This window comes from Pisolithus orientalis (genome assembly GCF_024613125.1).
Source record: "Pisolithus orientalis strain OTSU chromosome Unknown F5J12scaffold_60, whole genome shotgun sequence".
Classification (NCBI taxonomy): domain Eukaryota; kingdom Fungi; phylum Basidiomycota; class Agaricomycetes; order Boletales; family Pisolithaceae; genus Pisolithus; species Pisolithus orientalis.
This window is the reverse complement of record NW_026260841.1, coordinates 83,533-103,681: the sequence shown is the minus strand read 5'-3', so window position 1 is coordinate 103,681 and position 20,149 is coordinate 83,533. Positions and strand designations below refer to the sequence as shown.

General features: G+C 46.1%; 4 protein-coding genes across 4 annotated transcripts; 2 read left to right on the top strand and 2 right to left on the bottom strand.

The window, feature by feature from the left end:
- The first annotated feature begins 82 nt into the window (after positions 1 to 82).
- Positions 83 to 3,481, top strand: F5J12DRAFT_863432 (common central domain of tyrosinase-domain-containing protein). Its single transcript, XM_051746968.1, has 15 exons — positions 83 to 774; positions 887 to 941; positions 994 to 1,097; positions 1,152 to 1,329; positions 1,399 to 1,490; positions 1,546 to 1,629; positions 1,686 to 1,791; positions 1,842 to 1,859; positions 1,914 to 1,928; positions 1,978 to 2,002; positions 2,052 to 2,078; positions 2,135 to 2,229; positions 2,276 to 2,420; positions 2,479 to 3,194; positions 3,252 to 3,481. Exons 1-15 carry the CDS (start codon positions 464 to 466, stop codon positions 3,285 to 3,287), a joined length of 2,007 nt encoding a protein of 668 aa, XP_051595163.1. The 5' UTR covers positions 83 to 463; the 3' UTR covers positions 3,288 to 3,481.
- Positions 3,482 to 7,306: 3,825 nt separating this feature from the next.
- On the top strand, positions 7,307 to 8,062 carry F5J12DRAFT_727769 (uncharacterized protein; the record flags this gene model as incomplete). The annotated part of the gene is made up of 1 exon (XM_051741826.1): positions 7,307 to 8,062. The coding sequence occupies one exon, from the start codon at positions 7,307 to 7,309 to the stop codon at positions 8,060 to 8,062; it is 756 nt and encodes a 251-aa protein (XP_051595162.1).
- A 485-nt stretch (positions 8,063 to 8,547) lies between these two features.
- Positions 8,548 to 9,093, bottom strand: F5J12DRAFT_897794 (uncharacterized protein; the record flags this gene model as incomplete). The annotated part of the gene is made up of 3 exons (XM_051748056.1): positions 8,548 to 8,831; positions 8,881 to 8,960; positions 9,032 to 9,093. The coding sequence occupies 3 exons, from the start codon at positions 9,091 to 9,093 to the stop codon at positions 8,548 to 8,550; spliced, it is 426 nt and encodes a 141-aa protein (XP_051595161.1).
- Positions 9,094 to 13,312: 4,219 nt separating this feature from the next.
- F5J12DRAFT_897793 (uncharacterized protein) lies at positions 13,313 to 13,675 on the bottom strand (the record flags this gene model as incomplete). The annotated part of the gene is made up of 1 exon (XM_051748055.1): positions 13,313 to 13,675. The coding sequence occupies one exon, from the start codon at positions 13,673 to 13,675 to the stop codon at positions 13,313 to 13,315; it is 363 nt and encodes a 120-aa protein (XP_051595160.1).
- Between the last annotated feature and the right edge of the window lie 6,474 nt (positions 13,676 to 20,149).

The following is a 20,149-nucleotide window of genomic DNA, read 5'->3' as shown; positions in this document are numbered from 1 at the left end:
AGAAAGTCAAAAATAGTAAAGTGTTATCTTCCTGATGTATTAAGGGAACCAGTCGCTAATACCGACTCATTTCGCAGTTGGGCTGTAAAGAAATGCCTCATTGCGTTTCAGTCCTCGGCTCCACCATTACGATATGGTGTTATGCCTCCCTTTCCTGTCTTCATTTTCTCATGTCAGTGGCGGGTCTACGGGGGCAGTATTAATTCCGATACTTCCAATTGCCCCCTAAGGACCAACGGGCACCTTGCAATCACTCAAGTATGCAGCGGCATGACAGATTGCTCGTACCAAGTCCCTGGTCCTGCCAACCGGACCCGGCGTTTGCATATATCCAAGGGCTGTGTTGGTCGACTGATGGGACTTTCAGAAAGGCATAAATACTCTGTTTCATCTTCATCCATCCCCAGCACCAAGTACCTCAGTGACACAGAAACACCACCTCAGACACGAACTAGATCCAACCATGACAGACTTACCTACGTATTGGTACTCTGTGGTCGGCCGCAAGGACACCGGGGCTGTCTTTGACCGCATTCCCATCGAGGTCATGCAGAGGAACTACCCACGTCAATTCACGCTCTTCGTCCTCAGCTATGCTGCCATCCAGGGCGACCATAACCCACCTGCATCCACTTACATGGAAATTGCCGGCATTCACGGTAAGCCCTACCGAGAGTGGGCTGGTGACCACAAGAAGGAGGAGCAAAAGGCTTCGGATTTTGACTATGAAGATCGCAAGGACACTTTACCAGTTCCTTCAAGGTTTGGTGGTAGGTCTTGCCGTCTGCGAGATTTTTACGCCCACTGACTATGCCCGCCTTCAGGTTATTGCAAGTGTGTATCATGCACATAAATATATTCCTGTGGTTGACTTATTCGTTGCTAGCCATGGATCGGTGACGTTCCCCACCTGGCATCGCCCATATGTGATGCTAGTTGAGGTAGGTCGATTTTGTGTGCGTCACTCCTATATAAGCTGATACATCGATACAGCAAGCTATCGGTGATGTCGCTAGTCGTCTCGCGGCAGATATTGAAAGGGCAAACCCCCAAGAAGTCGGTTTATGGGTCCCAGAGGCTCAGAGACTGCGCTTCCCGTGCGTCTTACCGGGTGGCTGGCTCCTTCATGAATGAATCGTTTCTTCTGACAGGTACTGGGACTGGGCTGCGCTAAAAGTTCGTGATGAAGGACTTCCCCCCGTTCTCATCGATGACGAAGTAGAAATCTTGGTTGCGGGTGGTCAAACCGAAGTCATTCGCAATCCGTTATCGTACTACACATACCAAGGTGGCGTCCCCCCTGACTTCCAAGACGAGCTTTCTCCGAGGGTGGGTTTACGACGGCAGCACAACTTCTCTCTTCTTCATAGATTTTCGATGACGATTTTTTTTTTCTAGACGGGCATGGCGTATTTTTCTTCGTGGACCCGATCCTTCCGGCATTCCCCAGAAAACCCTGTGGGAAGTACTAATAAGGAAGCGTTGCAACAGTGTGTAGATTTCCTGCGTCGTGCTGGAGGACGCCAACTAATCAGGCCTTTTCAGAGCTGTTAGGGGAACTGCGGATTTTGTACGCTCGCAGTTAGGGCTTTTGTTCAACATGGGGGACGATGAAGACCCGGCACACGCGTACGTATATTTCCTCTGTAGCATTGATCCCAGATTCTCATGCACTACCGGTATAGTTTCGACAGGTTTTCGAACTCGGTAATTCAGTCTAACGATGTTTTTGACGATGAGGAGCCAATTACCCCTCTGGAAGTCATCCACGGCCGCATCCATGGTGCTGTTGTATGTCTATTTCCCGGTACATGTCTCAGTGTCACTGACCGACGCTATAGGGTGGGAATGGGCACATGGTCTGCGTTTTTGCTCTCCTACTTCCGGTGGCTCACTCATAATGACCTTCTTAGTCTTCCCCAGATTATGTAAGTCTCAAGGTTTGAATGCTTCAGTTACTGAGCTTGTTATGTATAGGCTGCTTTCGATCCTTTCTTCTTCTGTACGTCTTTCGCTTGCCGGAGTTAATCATCTGTCTGATCGATGGCCAGTACACCACAGCAATGTCGACAGGATCTGTGAGTACCGAATGTCTGAACGTATATATGCCGCCTATTGATACCATTCGTGTCAGTCGCGCTGTGGGAGTGGTGCTACCCACAATACTGGATGGGCGACGGCTACAGGGACCCGAACCCAGATGTTGATAGATCCTTTGTGTGGACTCAGGTGAGTACAGTGCCATGGAGTGTAATGGCATTCTCATCTTTTTTAGGAACGCGGGACTTACATGCAAGTATACAACGAGCAAATTCTTCCTACTGGTGCTCGCGGTGCACTGTACCCGTTCAGACTGGAAAACGGCGAGTACTGGAATTCTGAACAGGCCCGTTTCCTCGGCACAAGTGCCTATCCGAAGTGTGCGCTTTCCTACTCCCCATCTCATTCCGTGGGATCCCCTAAATTTGATCAATGTAGACTATTCTTATGATGAATTCCTGGGCATTAAAGTTGACCGGGAGGCCTCCGCGGAGGAACGCCGTGCTGCTCGGAGAAGAATATACGACTTCTACGGCTTTAATCCCAGCACAGCAGCAGCGAAGACTAATCGGGCATCGTGGAGCCACATTCCGGTCCGGTCCTCGAAGGAAGCCGGACTTCCCGAGCTCTTCAAGGAGATAAACAATTTCCGTATTTTTGTCGTCGCCGTTCAGCTTCCAGAGCACGCCTTCAACAGGACATACAGCTTCGAACTGCAATACAACCAAGGCACTGAATCTAGGTGCATCGGCGCGGTCACCGTGTTCGCCCGGCCTGACCATTCGCCTTGCAAGGCCTGTGCTAAGCGCCGCTCTTTTGGTTCCATCACCCATGGGGCTATCCCACTTCCTTTTTCGCTCGTAAACGATCTCATCGTCAAGAGTCGCGCTGAGAGGACTACTGCGACCTTTGAAACCACTGCAACGGACATAATCAAGACTCTTTCGGCCGCGTTGGTGGATGCGTCGGGCAAGGTTCTCGCAAGTGCACGGGGTGGCGACGAAGCTCCCACAGTGCCACGTGAGCGGGTGGCATCATCCACCGTCATCCCTGCAAAGGTGGCTCTGTATACGTCGGGCGTTGCGGAGAAGATAGGTGACGCTAACCACCCTGTCCATCTGTTCGATTGGAAACGTCACAACGACTTATTCCCTGTGGGTTTACTGCTCTGACTTGCGACGATGGCTAACTTACGTTAATTCCCATCATAGAGCGGATGGAGGGCCGAAGACGATGAAGCCATCTAAATCTCGCAATTCCAGAACTTCAATATGCCTCTTCCTTGAATCTTGGTGTACGAAAATGTAGGATGCAGCGATAACTTCAGAAAACCCTTCGCAATTTGATCTCTGTAACTTTTGTGTACTTTGATACGTGACCCAGTTTGGATGCAATGAATGTGACTCTTGTGTGCTTACCCCTGTGCCGCAGCAATGCACTTGAACGCACTCGTCGCTTCAACTCATTCGCGCTGAGTCACTCGGTGCATCAACTCATCGACTAGGGCGGTGGTAGGTTGCCTCGGGAGTGGAAGTGTTCAAGATGCAGGTTGCATGCATTGTACTGAGCAATCAAACACAGTGGACGCCTTCGGGAGCGTCCCAAGGTTCAGATGTTTCAACGAAAGTGCTCCACGACATGCCAATCTTCCGTGACCATTGTCATCAGGACATCCGACTATGCCGCCATGGATTTTTTTCAGTTAGAATTACAAGCAATATTTTGGGTATCGTCTGGACTTCTTCAAAACTCTCTGAGACAAGTCTAACAAACGCGCTATCCGTTATGTCTCAGGAAGTCCATTCTCAGGAATTCATGTTATGGCGTCCGAATCACGAGAAAGGTATAACATTGTACCGTAACGAGGTCCGTACGACGCAGGGGTGGATACCGACGAACATTCAAAGTTATTATAAACCGATCCCCTCCTGCCCTTTTTGGAGCATAATCAGTGAGTGAATACCATCCTTCTCGGCATTCCGCTCATACACTTGCACTCATCCCGCATCGCGAAATTTGCAGTGTCACGATGGGCATACGTACAATGCCATGGTCCGAGTGGATAGAACTCGATTCCGAATTTGCGGAGTACCAAAGGACACAGGATAGCCGTTTACAACGTGTGGAGGTGGTATGTTGCGGGCTCTTCCATCGCGGTCCTCTCCGCCCTCACATATGGAAGAGGACGACGGGGAGGGTCGCAGCCCAGTGTGTAAGTGTTGCGAGCGATATCGAGCTCGAGGCAGATTCCATATTTTGGTGTTAGTCTGGTATGCGACATGAGGGAGCTTGTGTACGGGCTTGCAGAGTGCCTCTCCAGAGGGTATCCTCTGTCCTTCAAGATCTCGCGTGTCGCATCAGGCGTCCCTCCGGCCTGACGTAACTTGGCGCCAGTCAAAACGATTCATTGTAGCTAAACCTTGTAGAACTCAAGACGATTTCGCTGTTATGATTGAATGTAAACCCTCTGTATGATATCTGGGGTTGGATTGGTATAACCAAAGACTGTTATCTTGGGTCGGACGGCAAGTATTACTTCCAGACCGAGTTGCCCTCTGCCGGGTACGTCCACTGCCTTACTGCTACGACGATGGCACTAGTGCCGTCCGTGTCGACCGGTAGCCCTCCCCGGCGACCCGGGATTCCGGCGTATCGTCGATCCATACGAGCTTAGCTAGTCCTTCACCCATAACGATCCGGTAGAAACGTCTGCCAACTGTCGGGGACACGACAGTGCAGCAATCCTGCACCTCTCTGCGAAGACGCTGCGTCTCTATACTGAACGTCAAACCCTGTGCTGACTGTCTCGAACGGGTGCGAACGTGTTTGGAATTCGGGTATACCAAGTGAGGGTGGAGGAACTGATCAATGAGTCACTGCGAGATTGACGAGTGCAGTGAGGACTTGGGCCTGGGATGTTTCAGGGTATAGTCGTTCCGATATATCGATCTTCCTTGCGCCTCGAGTTCATAGCCTATACGACGTGTGGATACCGGATTGTAAGTGAGACGAAGGTACAAAGGGATAGAAGGACACGTGTTGAACTCGATCATGACTCCATACCCTTTCCGTTGGTAAGGTGAGAGGACAATTATACATGCCAAACAGTGGTCATCGTACGAGTATTTCTTCTGGAAATGATTGTCAATTATAGGTTACATGAGCTGGACACGATAGATCCCGACGGCGAATGACAACAATAGATATTTACTTAACTAGAGCGAATCCCCGATACCGATACCATCAGATTAGCCGGTCACCAGCAACTCAAAGAAGAAGACTGGATTGGCAACTGAGTTCAGCATTGATGGTGCTTTGAACCAACGGTAGCACATATGTAGCCAAGGTAGTTCTTCTGCATACGCGAGTGCCGGGCCGATCACCATAATTATTAGGGGTGGCCATGGATTAACCGAAGTTAGGGGAGGAAAATGGAGGTCATGGGATGCAAGTAACACGTACTGGAAATTCTGGGACGGCTTTGACAGTACACTATGCCATCTTTGCAGATACTTCTCAGAGAAAGTCAGGTAGTGATGTCATTAGCACAAACCATAGAGGAATTTCGTGTTACGAAAATGGCCACGCCATACTGCGATTCGTCGTTTCAGTTCAAGACGCTTGGAGTATACTCATTCACGAGGCGACGATCGAACTCGTTGAATCGTGGGTGCCGATTCAGCCACTGATACTTCTGTGCGATCGAATCCCTTATAACCCATACCCATTCGGGATAGGCCATAGGGTGTGGGGAGTATGGGAATTTGGGAAATGGAAAAACGTACTATCCCTTAGTGCAGTCGGTAGCACCAAGCAGTCGGCAGTCACCAAAAAGTCACGATGTCACACAAGGTCACTAGTGCCGAATCTTACTCTGCTCGGCATACAATCACCTTGTTTACAAGGTCACTCCAGCCCGAAATCAGTAACGTTTTTTTTGGTCTGCCGTGATTATCATATTTTGGGCCTCAGCACGGTACTCTGCAGCTCCGCCAATCCGAAGTATCGCCATGGGCAACCTTGCGACACGCACGCCCCCTCATCTTGCGGCGTGAATGATGCCTGAGCCTCTTTCCGACTTCGATCTTTGAGGCAATGTGTCGAAGGTGAGCAAAGCCACACCCTGTTCGGGGCTCTCACATTTCCACGTCTTATTGCAGATCGCATTGTCAGCCCCCCCTCTACAAGTCAGTATGTATTTGTTCTTCTCCGCAGCCCACCTCGTCGCGAAATTCCTCCCACCATGAACAGTATTTCCCGTGTAAGCCTGCCATTTCATGTCTGGGCATTCGTCATTGGATTGTGCTCTGGCCCTCTCGCCGTTAGTGTTCGCGCGTGCACCCAGTGACTCGACACATGTCCGTGTAGAGGATGACATCTACATCGTCTACTTTGATTGGCTGCGCCATGTGGAGTACCGTGACAATGCCATGTACATATACGTCTGTGTGGCAGATAACGGCCGTCCCCTCAGTATTTGTCCTGAGGATGAAATTGCAAATTTGTTGGAGGTGTTGGACATGTAAGCGTCCCTCTTCAGGTTTGGACGCATAGGCTCGTGTTCGATGTAGTGTGGATCGGCGATATCCGGCTGTCGTGGCATCGGAGACTCTGTAGTTGTGGGTAAGGCGCAAAGACGGTATGGCGACTTTGGCCATGGTTGACGCCGTCGATGGCGTCGAGACGCTTGGGGGGCCAAGGATAACTGGGAGTATGGAATTTTACTGGTGTATTATGTTCACCCTTGCCTTTTGAATCAACTATGTTGCGCGTGGAGATTGGCTATCGAACCATGCACCTTAAGGCTCTCTGTGCAGTATGTATTCCTCTGATGGCAGTATGACAAACCTGGTGTGTGCATTGGGCCTCCACTGGCACAACATTTGGCCTGCCATGACTGCCATGCATATGACTGCTGTCGCAATGCAAGCCCCCTGTTGATGGGCAATATAATGGTTATTGGTGGCATACTTTTCATGCCATTCTGACCCCTAAAGTGAGCATGTGTTCAGCCCCTCTATGCTCCTATGCCAATCTCCTATTAGGTTGGGATACAAAAGCATGCATTGCATGTGAGGGGTGAGCATATTCAATGTCCACCACCATCAACTTCATGGCCCCCCAGTGAGGCACAACACCTTCATATCTGGATATTGTCAACAAGATTTTTGGGCACTGTGATCTTCTTGGCATGTTCAACCTTGTGTCCACTTGTCGAGCTCATGTGGAGGTGGCACAGCAACATCTCAAGACTTGCATCCAAAACATGGGGAGGGGTTTTTTCACCAACCTGATTGTCCTGTGTGACATCTTGTGCACCTGTGATGGTGTTGTTTTGGGATCTATGGCCTTGCATCTTTTATTGCCAGCCAGCCATACATATTCCACCTTGTGGCTTCCTACTGACCTAGACATCTATGTTCCCTTTCAGTCAGAGAACCTCATAGCCTGTCTTTTGGTTGGTCAGGGATATTGTCTGCATGAGCCTACTTCTGTTGATGTGGCCATGTATGCAGGGACCTCCATCCATTCAGCACATGCTTTCTTGAAGGGTCACTACAAGATTGATGTCATCGTCTCAGTGAATGCTGCCTCCATCATACCTGTTTTCCAGTTTCACACCACCACTGTCATGAACTTTGTCTCCACAGATTGCATATTCTGTGCTTATCCTGCTCTTACAATGTGGGCATGCTCTCCTGTCAATCCCATGCTCCTCTATATTGGTGGAATGCACCACAAGGCCATTGCCCCACTGTGGAAATACATGTTGTGTGGTTTCACATTTGAACTGTGTGTCAAGTCTCATAGGTTCAGGTATGTGTGTTGTGACAAGACTTGTGCTGTGACAGATGGAGGCTGTATGTGGGTTGATCCAGAGATGTTTCCATGTGTCACTGTGACACAGCCAGAAATTTTTTGGCCATCTGGGCATCCTGGACCTACACTGGATGTTGGGGGGCATGGTCTGTGGGATGGATGCCACATTCCAATGACCATGCATGCTTGTGATCGACAATGAGTCATAAGTCTGCTCACAAATCTTCAACCTTGTCTCATTGTCTTTGCCCCAGTGGTTTGCTTATTGAAAGAAGGAGTACCCTTGTAGAGGTTGAAGAGGAGTCAGACTGAGAATTTTTCTTGCTCAAGAGACACAAAAAATGATGGAATTGTATGTAGGGCAACTGCAATGTAGTGGATGTACTCAGGCTTTTACATGCATTGTTGCCCATCACTATATGGACATATGTCACATTGACAGATATTATATTAAATGATCTGCATCAAGTGCACCTCAATTCAATTTTACACACTGTATGACATCATGCCTTTCTGTTTACTGCAATATTTGGCATTACACATCATCTTCCTTTATGCTACTTACATCTGTAGGTGGTAATCTTTAGGGGGTGATGGCATGGATTGCAGTGATTGACACACCCTGCATGCATTTTTCGACAGCCTGTTGCCCAAACTACCAACACCACTCTCACCAATCCCATGCCCTCACTTCAGTGGATTCACAGGAGCAGCATCTGACTCTTGCTGGACAACCATGTTGTGAACGACAGCCATGAAGACATACTTCTTGTCCCTGCTGATTGAGTAGTACATCAGTGCAAAGCACACTCGAATGATGGTGCCAGAGAGCTTGTGAGTGTAATCTGATGGGTCAATACTCTCACCATTGAGATCAAAGACTGGAAGAGGAGAGATATTGTGTGTCTTGGCTGCATGTGCCAGTGCCCCTTTCAGGTGCTCCTGCACTGGCCAGTCCATCATCCTCATCTCTGTTGACAGCATCAGCATCAGCCCTACCCACCAGTCACCTCAACCCACCATTGTCAATGGCTGTTTCAGGGTCAGTGTCCATGTTTTTGGTCTGGAATTTGGTCTCAGTGTTGTTGTCTCCTGTGAGACTAACAGGCATATCACAAAAAGTGTGTGATTCAGGCAAATGCAAACCTGGCTGCAGGCTTCCTGCACACACAAGAACACAGTCACACCCTTTTGTGACACAATGAGCTTCTCTAAGGCTTGCAAGTTAGTCATGACTGCTGGGAAGTCATGTCAGCTTGCACCATATACAGAATTGCACTGAATGGTGATTAGATTGCATGACAGCTTTGTGTCAACAAACTCCTTGTTGAATGCATTTGATGGAAAAAAGCCACCCTCAGGTCCCATAAAAAAGCCCTGATGGTTGATTTCAAAGATACTGCTGAGTATCATCTCAACAATGTCATCCCCACTCCCTTTAATGACTGCTACATTGCCAGATGGGCCCCCTACAAAATCAAGCTTGCCATCAGGATGGAGGTGATGGTCACCTTTAACATCTTGACCAACCTAGACATGGTGAATGGTGCATGAGGCCATATTGTGGACATTGTCCTCAACCCCAGAGAATGTGTGCAACCTTCTCCATCACATCAGATTGTGTTGCAGTATCTGCCTGCTTTTGTCCTGTTAGAAATGAGGCACACCAAGGTGGGGTCCCTCCCAGGTCTGCCATCAGGAGTACTGCTCATCACACCTCTTTCAAGAACTTTCACCATCACAATGACTTCTGGCAGCAAGTGTACAGTGACACAGATCTAACTCCCTATCACACCTGCATTTGCTTTCACTGATTACTGTGCACAAGTGCAGACAATTGAGTACTGCATTGTTGACATTGGTTCCCCCTCCACAGGCAAAATCACCCTGTTCAATGTCTATGTTGCTCTCTCCTGTAGCTGTGGTCAGGAGAACATTTGACTGCTAAGAGAGGATCAGCAGCTGGAAAGGATGGATGGTGCAACTGAAGCTTGGTGGGATCTTATTGACACTGGTGCAGATGCATATCAAGGAGGCACTGTGGCTGCACAGCTTGTGTAATCTACCATCTGGATCTCTAATCTTCTGCATACAAAGATGTATGTTATATGGGGTTGTAGCACCATGGGCAGTGTCACAGGCCTCTAATCATCTACCTGTGAAGACATGTGTTTTATGGCATTGTGGGGTTGAATATTGAGCTTGAGAACAAATGTGGTAAACAAGGTACCTGCCATGCGAAATGGCCTTATTCTAGTAGCATTATTCACTGCGGAAACAGGTTTTTAATCAGGTCCAGAGATGGTCGGGTCAATGACAATAACCATTGTGTATCCTGAGGGTAGCTACTCCTAATAATATGTCTGAATATAGTGCCAAAGTGTTCTTGTTTCGGAGCATAATCTGGTCAGATTTGCATGCCTATCACCATGATGATTTTTACCCTCATGATAATAATCAGATCAGATTTGAATGTGACTATGAGCTATGTACACAAAGTTAAATCATATAAATGCAATTGATCCTCCCACCTTCAGTCACATTTTTCAGGATAACCAGATCAATGAGTATTTTCCAAGGATGGGTTTATGACAGCAGCACAACTTCTCTTTCCTTCACTGATATTTGATGACACTTTTTCCAGGATGATAGCATGGGGTACTTTTCTTTGTGGCCCCAATCCTTCTGGCATTCTCCAAGTGACCATAATGGAAGTACTAATAAGGAAGAACTGCAAGCATATGTCAACTTCTTGCATTGTCCTGGAGGATGCCAACTGATCGGGCATTTTTAGTCAGGTTAGGAGGACTGCTGAAGATATAGGCAAGCAGTTAGGGCTTTTGTTCAACATGCCAGAGGATATGGACCTGGCACATGTGTACATATATTTCCTCCATAGCATTGATCCCAGATTCTCATGCATTACCAGTATAGCTATGACAAGTTTTTGAACTTGGTACAGTACACTTTCTCATAATGTATCTGGTCATGATGTATAATTCTCATAACATATGGACTCTAGGCAATTCCCACTGTGGTATGCAGGGAAAATGCAGTATTTTTGTATAATGTATAATGTATAGCCCACAAACTACTTTCATACAGTATGAGATGCCCTGTTAGCAGTGATGAGCATATGGAATTTGTTAGGGTGACTTGCCACATGGCAGATCAGAGCTCAGCACTAGCCTGCACTAGCACAAATAGGGTACAGAAGTGAAAAAAAAAAAAAAAAAAAAAAAGAAAAAAAAAACTGTGTTCACTACAGACCACCATGCCAACTGAGCTTGGGGAGCATAGACCATGGCCAAAGCCAGCTCCCTACAATTGGCAACCAAGGGCGCAGCCAACCAAAAGTACTCCTGCCACATCAGCCATCTTTGCAAAGCCAAAAAGATGTGAAAATCTCACTCTTAATGATTGGCTAACAGTCTTTGCATACATTGATGAGCACCCAGACCTACCCCAAGACCAAGTTGTTTCATACTTCAGCTCACAAGTGGAGGGTGCTGTGAGTCAAAGTGTGGTTCAGTGGTGAAAACCAACCAAAACCAACACAAAAGACAAAAAGAGTGAGTGGTGGTGTGCCTATGCAGTACCTAGATGGTAGAACCTGTTCTTTGGGAGGGTTTTTGCAAGCTATAACACTCAAAGACAAGTGCTGAGGGTTGGGGGTGCTCCTGACAAAGAAGGAGCAGGAATGTGAGAGAATGCAATAGGGTAGACTGCTGTCAGCCTACAGAAGGATGGATGATGACTTAATTTGATGCTCTGAGCTGCACTGAGCTCAGGGAGGACTTGGAGTGAAGTAGATTGATGATAGACAAAATTAATGATAGATGATAATAAGCAAAGTAGACAATAGCTAGACCCTTAATAAAGTCTCAACTATCAAAGCTGATGGAGGATTTACTGAGTGATGATAAAAATGTGAGCAAGAGGGGTTCTCTGACATCTTCTTCTTCTTCTTTTTTTGCTATCTAAGTACAGTGATTTATACAATAGCCCTCCAGTCACTCCTGGATGCATAGAAAAATGCACATGATTCACATTATTATTAAAACATGGATGCTACACTAGGGTGATGGTGTTTATGAAGGCAACTACTACTACTTGTTTTATGTTGGGTGTATGTCATATCTGTTTGAAGGCATGAGTTAATGGATTATAGGGCAGGAGAGGGCCATGTACAAGCAGTTGTTTACAATGTGGAGGATGGGTGGGATGCACAGTGATGAAGAGCCACATACATGCCCTCTGAGAGTCCAGATGGTGTCAATGATACCCAAGTGGTAGAATGTGGCGAAAGGTAGGGAGTGCTGATGGGGCGTGGTGGTGAAGTCAAGTGATAACCAGCCTCTGTCATTTAGGGATCGGACTTGGCTTCTGCATGCGAAAGGAGGGTGTTGGGTTTCCTTGCAGGAGATGAAGCAGAATCCCTGCTGTTTGTATTTGAGAAGAGCACACATGTAGCTGGGGGGAAAGCACCTCTTGTGGAGGCCTGCCATGTTGATCATTGCACAGTGGTGAAGGGTGAAGCTAGGGTAGGCACAGAAGAGGGAGTCAGTGCTGAAGAAGTTCATGATGGCTGTTGAATGGAATTGAAAGAATGAAGAAAGTGCAGAGGACATTCTGGAGATGATGACATTGATGAGTTTGTTATTTTTACTGAAAGTGGTGACAGTGAAGATGGTGGAGGGAGAGTAGTCATTGAGGCATGTGTGGCCTTGGCAGACAATTGTATAGTGATGGTTCTGCAGAAGGTTATATAGTTGAGCTTGGTGGGAATGGGAGACATAAATGTCAAGGTCTGATGATAGCCAGTTGCATGTGTTGGCAGGTAGAACCATGTGAAGTGCAGCTGATCTGGACATGATGGCCTCACATGTGGAGAGTATGTTGGTAAGTGTTTCTGAGTTGGGGAAGTAGGGGCTGCAGATGACATCAAGGCAGTGTTTTAAGTACCATCTGACATGGTCTGCATTGGTTTTGGATGTCGCAGCAAAGGACAGGAGGTCCCTCAGATCACAGTTTTTGAAAACCCTTTGTAGATGGTCAGTGTTTGTGAAGAGCAGGAATTCTGCATTGTGTTGGTGGGTGGTTGACATCCCATATGATGATGGGAGATGGTGACAGTCTGAATTTTATGAGGTTGATTATGATGAGGTCACAGTCCTGTTTTTGGGATACATACAACACATAACAATGGAATTGTTCGAGGCTCACTTTATCTAGGTGTGAATTTTACAATGTCAATTATACATGGCAAGTGGTTTGAGGGAACAGCATCATTTCTGGTGATTGTAATTTCAAATTTGTAATACTGAATAAATTTAGATTTATGTTAGAAATGCAATGTCAATGTCCAAACATTGGGGGAGCAGGAGGAATTGCTGGAATTAGTTATGGATGACAGGTTTGTCAGTGGTGGGGGGACAGGGGGTCTGTTCATTTAACTTGGGGATGGGTTAGATGATTGGAGAATATGTGCAGGGGTGGGAAAGTACATGAGGAGGGTATCTAAGATGTGATTGAGGTCGTGTTCAGGCCAGATATGAATGGGATGACCCTGCTGGTTGAGATGAATGAATAGGTAGGATGCTTGGGAGCGAAGGTGTTGATGATGGTGATGGTCGAAGATGACACAGAAGTGGATGGTTTCAAGGAAGATGTCTGTTTTGGAAAGAGCAGCATCGGCAGGGAAAACATTGGTTTTAACATAAAACTCGATGTTGTCCTTGAGATGTTTAAATGCTATGAGGTGTTGACCACTAATTTCATGCATTGAGAAGAAAAATGCAAGGACACTTGTCATTTTTGTGATGAAAGGCAAGGCTGTTTGATATGTTTTTCTTTGGCTCATTTATACTGTGGTTCTGGTGGTGATGAATGATTAATGAGGTTGTCCCCCAAAAAACATGAGCAGAGGGGTGATCTGCAGGAAATGTTAGTGGGGTTGGGGGTTCTAGATTTCCAGTCTGGCAATTTCTACACCACTGTCTCTGGATTGGGTTGTGTCAGGAACACTTGGCTCCTGAAGAAGATAGATGGCTTGCAGTTCAAATTGAGCTTTAGTGATTGTCCAGTGACCTTTGTCATCCTTTTGGTGGTACCATTGGAGGTCGGTTTCAATTAGGACAAGTGCACATTTTTTGAGGTATGAAATATCCAGTTTTTGCATTGTACTCTTGCTTTTGAGGACCTCCCATGTGTCGAAGATGCTATTGAAAAGTGTGGGCTAAATCTGTGGTCAATGAATGTTAAATAGAAAGTGAATAAGGACAAATGGTGCTACCTGACTGTGGACTTTGCCAGCAGAATGCTCAGATGAGGCCAGGGTCATACTCATTTATTGCTGTGAAATGTTTTGTGGTGATCAGGAACTGAGGCTGCAGAGGGTGAAAGTCATACATAGAGTGGGTGTGGACAACTTTGATAGTAATTGGTTTGTGTACTGTCCAAGAGTTGAAGATAGTGGAAGGATGGTGATTGAGCATTGATTGTTGGGAGCACCATTTTTTATAAACCAAGTGTTTGTGATGTGGCCCAGGACCCATATATTGATAGGCTCGTTAGTCTTTGGATTGCAAATGATTTTGCTGCGATCTTCGAACATGTCCATGGTGCCCCATGTCACAGTCAGTAGGAGATGACCAAGTGCAAACATGTTAGCTTCTGTGTTGGAATACATGGAAAGTGTCCAGATGTGCCTTGGGGTGGAGAGGTAGTTAGATATGGTCTGTGCAGTGCAAGGACTGTACTTTACTTTAGAAGTTGCTCTGGACAAGCAGAGGTGCATTGGGGATCAAGTTCTGATGAGACAGCAGTAGGTATTATGCAGCCTATGGCAGGCACAGTAGATGATTCAGCTTGATTGTTGCCAGTGGGTTGGAGCAAGGAGATGTTGGTTGAAACTGACATGTCAGTGCTAGGGAGGGTATCTGTAGATGGGGTGGAGGTTGGTACATGATCACAAACTGTTGGTGTGGAGGCCAATGGCACTTGCTGTTGAACAGGTAGTTTGTTGCTCATTGATGATGTAGTGCACTGTGGGGAAGGTGCTGTTTGCACGCATTTTGAAGGGGGAATGTCTTTAGACTGAGGCACATCTTGTTTGGGTGGCATTGGGAAGGGCACTGATGTGGTGGAATGCAGTTGGCAGGTAGGGAAAAGTGCACCAGATATTCATAGAAATGTTGGGGATGGCAGGAATGCCAATGGGATGCATGGGGGTCATTGTGATGCAGGAGGGGATTTTCCAGAGTTGGCAATCCAGAGTTAGCGATAGGAGACGAGCAATTTGCAGGAGAGAGTGACACACTTAGACTCTTGGTGATAAAAATAGGATTATGTTATAAGGTGTAGGTGTACATTTCAATTAGGAGTCTATTCTATGATGCATGTGTAAATAATAATTGCAAGGGTCGATGACATCTCTTCTCATCTTCTCAGAGATCAGGCTGGAAAGATTAGACTGTCAAATTTCTTGAGCATATAGGTTTGGATGGGAATGATGACATACATTTCTTACATGGCAGTTGTGCATGGCATGGACATGGTGGAATGATGGTGACCTTGTTGTGGAGGTGAGGTGGTAGTTGTTTTGTGCATACTGCAATCTGATGGTAAAGCAGGGGAAAGTTCTTGGGTGATCCTGTTGGCATGTATGCATCTTACTTCAGGCACCTGTGTCCTAGCAGATGGTGCTTCTGGAGGCTAATGGAGACAGAGATGAGTGTGACATTGGAAGGGACAAGAATGGTTATGAGCCTGTATGGTACATGCTGCTTGCAGATGCAGGATTTGCTTGCAGTTCAAGAAAACATGTAAGTGAGATTTCCCTGCATGTGTATGAATCATGACAAGATCAAATTTGGCATTGACTTCAATGAAGTCTCCATGGGACACACATAGTGTAGTCACATTTAGTCACAACACATGGGCAGCCTGTGTGCCAAAACACCAACACTTATATAGACTGCAAGATGGGCCTGCCTAAATAGATTAGCCAGTACACATGGACAGGCCTGAGGGACTAAAGTGAGAGCAACATATGTATGGGCCTGTAAGTGCATTACCACAACATATGGGAGGGCCCATGGTGGGTAAGGATGTTGAAACATTTGGACAGGCCCATGACCAATTAAGTATACTGAGTTGCTGTAAGACATGGATGGGCCTGTCCTGGTAGGTTACACCCCTGTTGCAACATCAAGGCAGGCCCACCTATCATAAAATGGAGAGGGTCACAACATAAGGACAGGACCATCTATGATTAGAATACAAAGTTGGCAACATATGGACAGGCCCAGGAGTAATATCATTTATGGTGTCACAACATCTAGACAGGCCCATTCATAATAAGCTGTACCCCTGTTGCAACATAAAGACAGGCCTGTCAACAGTAAGATGTACCACTGTTGAAACATAAAGATGGGCCCATCACTAGTATCATTTAATAGAGTCACAATATAAGGTTGGGCCCATCAGTAGTATTATGCAACATATGGATGGGCCTGTCCACAGTAAGATGTACCTCTGATGAGACATAAAGACAGGCCCATCAGTAATCTCATGTATAGCATCACAACATATGGGCAGGCCCTTCAGTAGTATTATTTATATCATCACAACATATGGGTGGGCCCAGCCCCAGTAAGATGTACCCTGTCAAACATAAAGATGGGCCCACCACTAATATCATTTAATAGAGTCACAACATATGGATGGGTCCTTCAGTAGTATTATTTATATTGTCACAACATATGGGTGGGCCTGGCCCCAGTAAGATGTACCCTGTTGAAACATAAAGACAGGCCTGTCACTAATATCATTTAATAGAGTCACAACATATGGACAGGCCCTTCAGTAATATTATTTATATTGTCACAACATAAAGATGGGCCTGTCAGTAATCTCATGCATAGCATCACAACATATGGGCAGGCCTGGCCCCAGTAAGATGTACCCTGTCAAAACATAAAGACAGGCCCATCACTAATATCATTTAATAGAGTCACAACATATGGATGGGCCCTTCAGTAATATTATTGATATTGTCACAACATAAAGATGGGCCCATCAGTAATCTCATGCATAGCATCAAAACATATGGATGGGCCCTTCAGTAGTATTATTTATATCATCACAACATATGGGCAGGCCTGGCCCCAGTAAGATGTACCCTGTCGAAACATAAAGATGGGCCCATCACTAATATCATTTAATAGAGTCACAACATATGGATGGGCCCTTCAGTATATTATTTATATTGTCACAGCATATGGACAGGCCTGTCCACAGTGAGATGTACCTCTGATGAAACATAAAGGCAGGCCTGTCAGTAATCTCATGTATAGCATCACAACATATGGATGGGCACTTCAGTAGTATTATTTATATTGTCACAACATATGGGCAGGCCTGGCCCCAGTAAGATGTACCCTGTCAAAACATAAAGACAGGCCCATCAGTAATGCTGTTTAATAGCATCACAACATAAGGATGGGCCCTTCAGTAGTATTGTTTATATTGTTGCAACATATGGATGGGCCTGTCAGTAATATCATTTAATAGCATCACAACATAAGGACAGGCCCTTCAGTAGTATCATGTATATCATCACAACAAATGGACAGGCCCATCTAGCAAGATGCACCCCTGTCACAACATAAGGACAAGTTTGTGTATGGTATTCTTAGGCAGCAGAAAGGGAGATCCAAGCTATCTACATAAGGACAGTCTGTGTAAGGCATTTTCAGGCAGCAGAAAGGGAGATCAAAGGGATCTACATAAGGATTGGCCCATCCATGGTATTCTCAGGCAGCAGATAAGGGAGATCAAAGGGATCTACATAAGGATGGGCCCTTCCACCCATCTCCTTCTTTCACCCTGATGTTAGTGAAGCCCCAGAAAACATTGAACTTGGCAAAGTACTTAGAGTCAGCCAGTTCATCAAGAAGGGTTTTGACATCCAGTGGGGGTACGAGTCAATGAGTGTGTGTGATTTTAGGTACCAGCATCACACACCAAAGATGTTTGGTGAGGTGGACATGGATACAGCTGATGAATGGAGATGAAGACCATAGCCCTCATGTGAAGAAGGACAGCCAGAAATGTCAGCAGTCATCCCTCACACAAGAACAAGTAATCAGTGCCAAAGAAAAAGAAAGGGAGTGAGTTAAGCACTGGTTAAAATTCTTAAGTGCCCATGTACAGCATTCCAGTTTTTGACATATCTCTGCTGTTTCTGCAGATAATGAGACCATTTTCACACTCACTTGTAGTGCTCAGCCACACAATCCTACCTTCCAAAATTGGAAAGGATTTGTGCACTCCACACATTTCTACAGCACTCCCTCCAAAAGACACTCATTTCACTAATTCTTCTGATATGGCCACCTCCATGTCAATCATTTCACTTTTCCCCTTTGCTAGGGACCATGGCTACATATATCTACCAGGAGTTCCTACCAGCTTCCATCCTAAAACATCCTGGTACATCCCACCCTTGTCTGTGCCCTCTCAGCCCATCCAGCTTGGACAGTGTGTTCTTTTTGTCAGTATGACCTCTAGGAGGACATTCTTTGGTTGCCTCAGGTCTGTCATTCACTTGGAAAGGTCTTATGTGGTTGTTTCAGTCTCTCCAGTCCAAGAAGCATATGGATTCTTCCTCCCTGCTCCTTGCAATGTCTTCATACCAGTCTCATCCATCATTCTTCCAAGATTGCAACAGCTACAGTATAATCTACTGTTCTCCACTCTCCCTGATCACATCCATGATGAGTATGATGCACATCTTGCCTCCTTGTTGCAAGATACAGCAGAAGACACTCCCCCTTCATCCTCTCTTCCAACAGAGCCTCATTCATGACGTTTTATTTGCTTCACTGCGAGGATGGTTTGGGGGGGAAAGTTGCAATCCCCTATGCTCCTGTTACCCCACAAACCCCCAAAGCTTGACCCCTGTTGACATCTGATTCACCCTGTCCACTTTTGGATGTACTATATTGGCATCAGATCAGCACTGCCTCTCTGTCATCCCACCTTGGCCTAGAAGCAATCTCTTTGAGATGTGACATGAACAGCCCCCCCTAATGCAATTCCAGTGCACTTTCCCAGTTCCTGACATTACTTGACTCATACTTTGATGTTTTGACTGTCTTTGACTCACCTATTGCCAATACTTACCAATCTTTTGACTTTGCTTACTGATCCTTTGCCTTTTGGCTTGCTAATCCTTACCAATGCTTACCAATGCTTTCCAAGATGATTACCCATTGCTTACATTCCTTACTCATCAGTTACCAATCACTTACCAAGTGTTTGCACCTTGTTTTCCATGGGCAACACCCCTGTACTGTATATAAATCACTGTACTTAGATAGCAAAAAAAAAAAAAAGAAGAAGAAGATGTCAGAGAGCCCCTCTTGCTTGCATTTTTATCATCACTCAGTAAATCCTCCATCAGCTTTGATAGTTGAGACTTTATTAAGGGTCTAGCTATCATCTACTTTGCTTATTATCGTCTATCATCAATTTCATCTATCATCAATCTACTTCACTCCAAGTCCTCCCTGAGCTCAGTGCAGCTCAGAGCATCAAATTAAGTCATCATCCATCCTTCTGTAGGCTGACAGCAGTCTACCCTATCACATTCTCTCACATTCCTGCTCCTTCTTCATCAGGAGCACCCCCAACCCTCAGCACTTGTCTTTGAGTGTTGTAGCTTGCAAAAACCCTCCCAAAGAACAGGTTCTACCATCTAGGTACTGCATAGGCACACCACCACTTGCTCTTTTTGTCTTTTGTGTTGGTTTTGGTTGGTTTTCACCACTGAACCACACTTTGACTCACACCAGTAATCTTGAATGAGTCTTCTTTTCCCATCTTTTTTTCCTACAAAAAACACAGGGGCAGCTTGCGAAGATGTCAAGGGGCATATCTTTCCACACTTGAGGTTCTCATCAATGAACTCATCAAGGGCCTTGAGTTCACCAAGGGAGAGGGGGTAGATAGCTCCTTTCTTTGGTTGGAAGCCTCAGTGTGGGTTTCTTCTTCAGAGAAGACTACAGAGAACTCCTGATATTCTGGAGGTAGCTCAACCTCTGCTTGTATGTGCAAGGCTTTGAGCTTCATGGAAATGGATGTTTGACTGATTTTTACAGTCCAGGTGAAGTCTGTTCCATGAATGTGGTTTTTCTTGTCCAGACCATGGTCAAGTTCCCCCCAGCTGATCAGCTTTCTGGAGGTCCAGCTGATTATGGGGTTGTGTTCCTTCAGCTGTGGT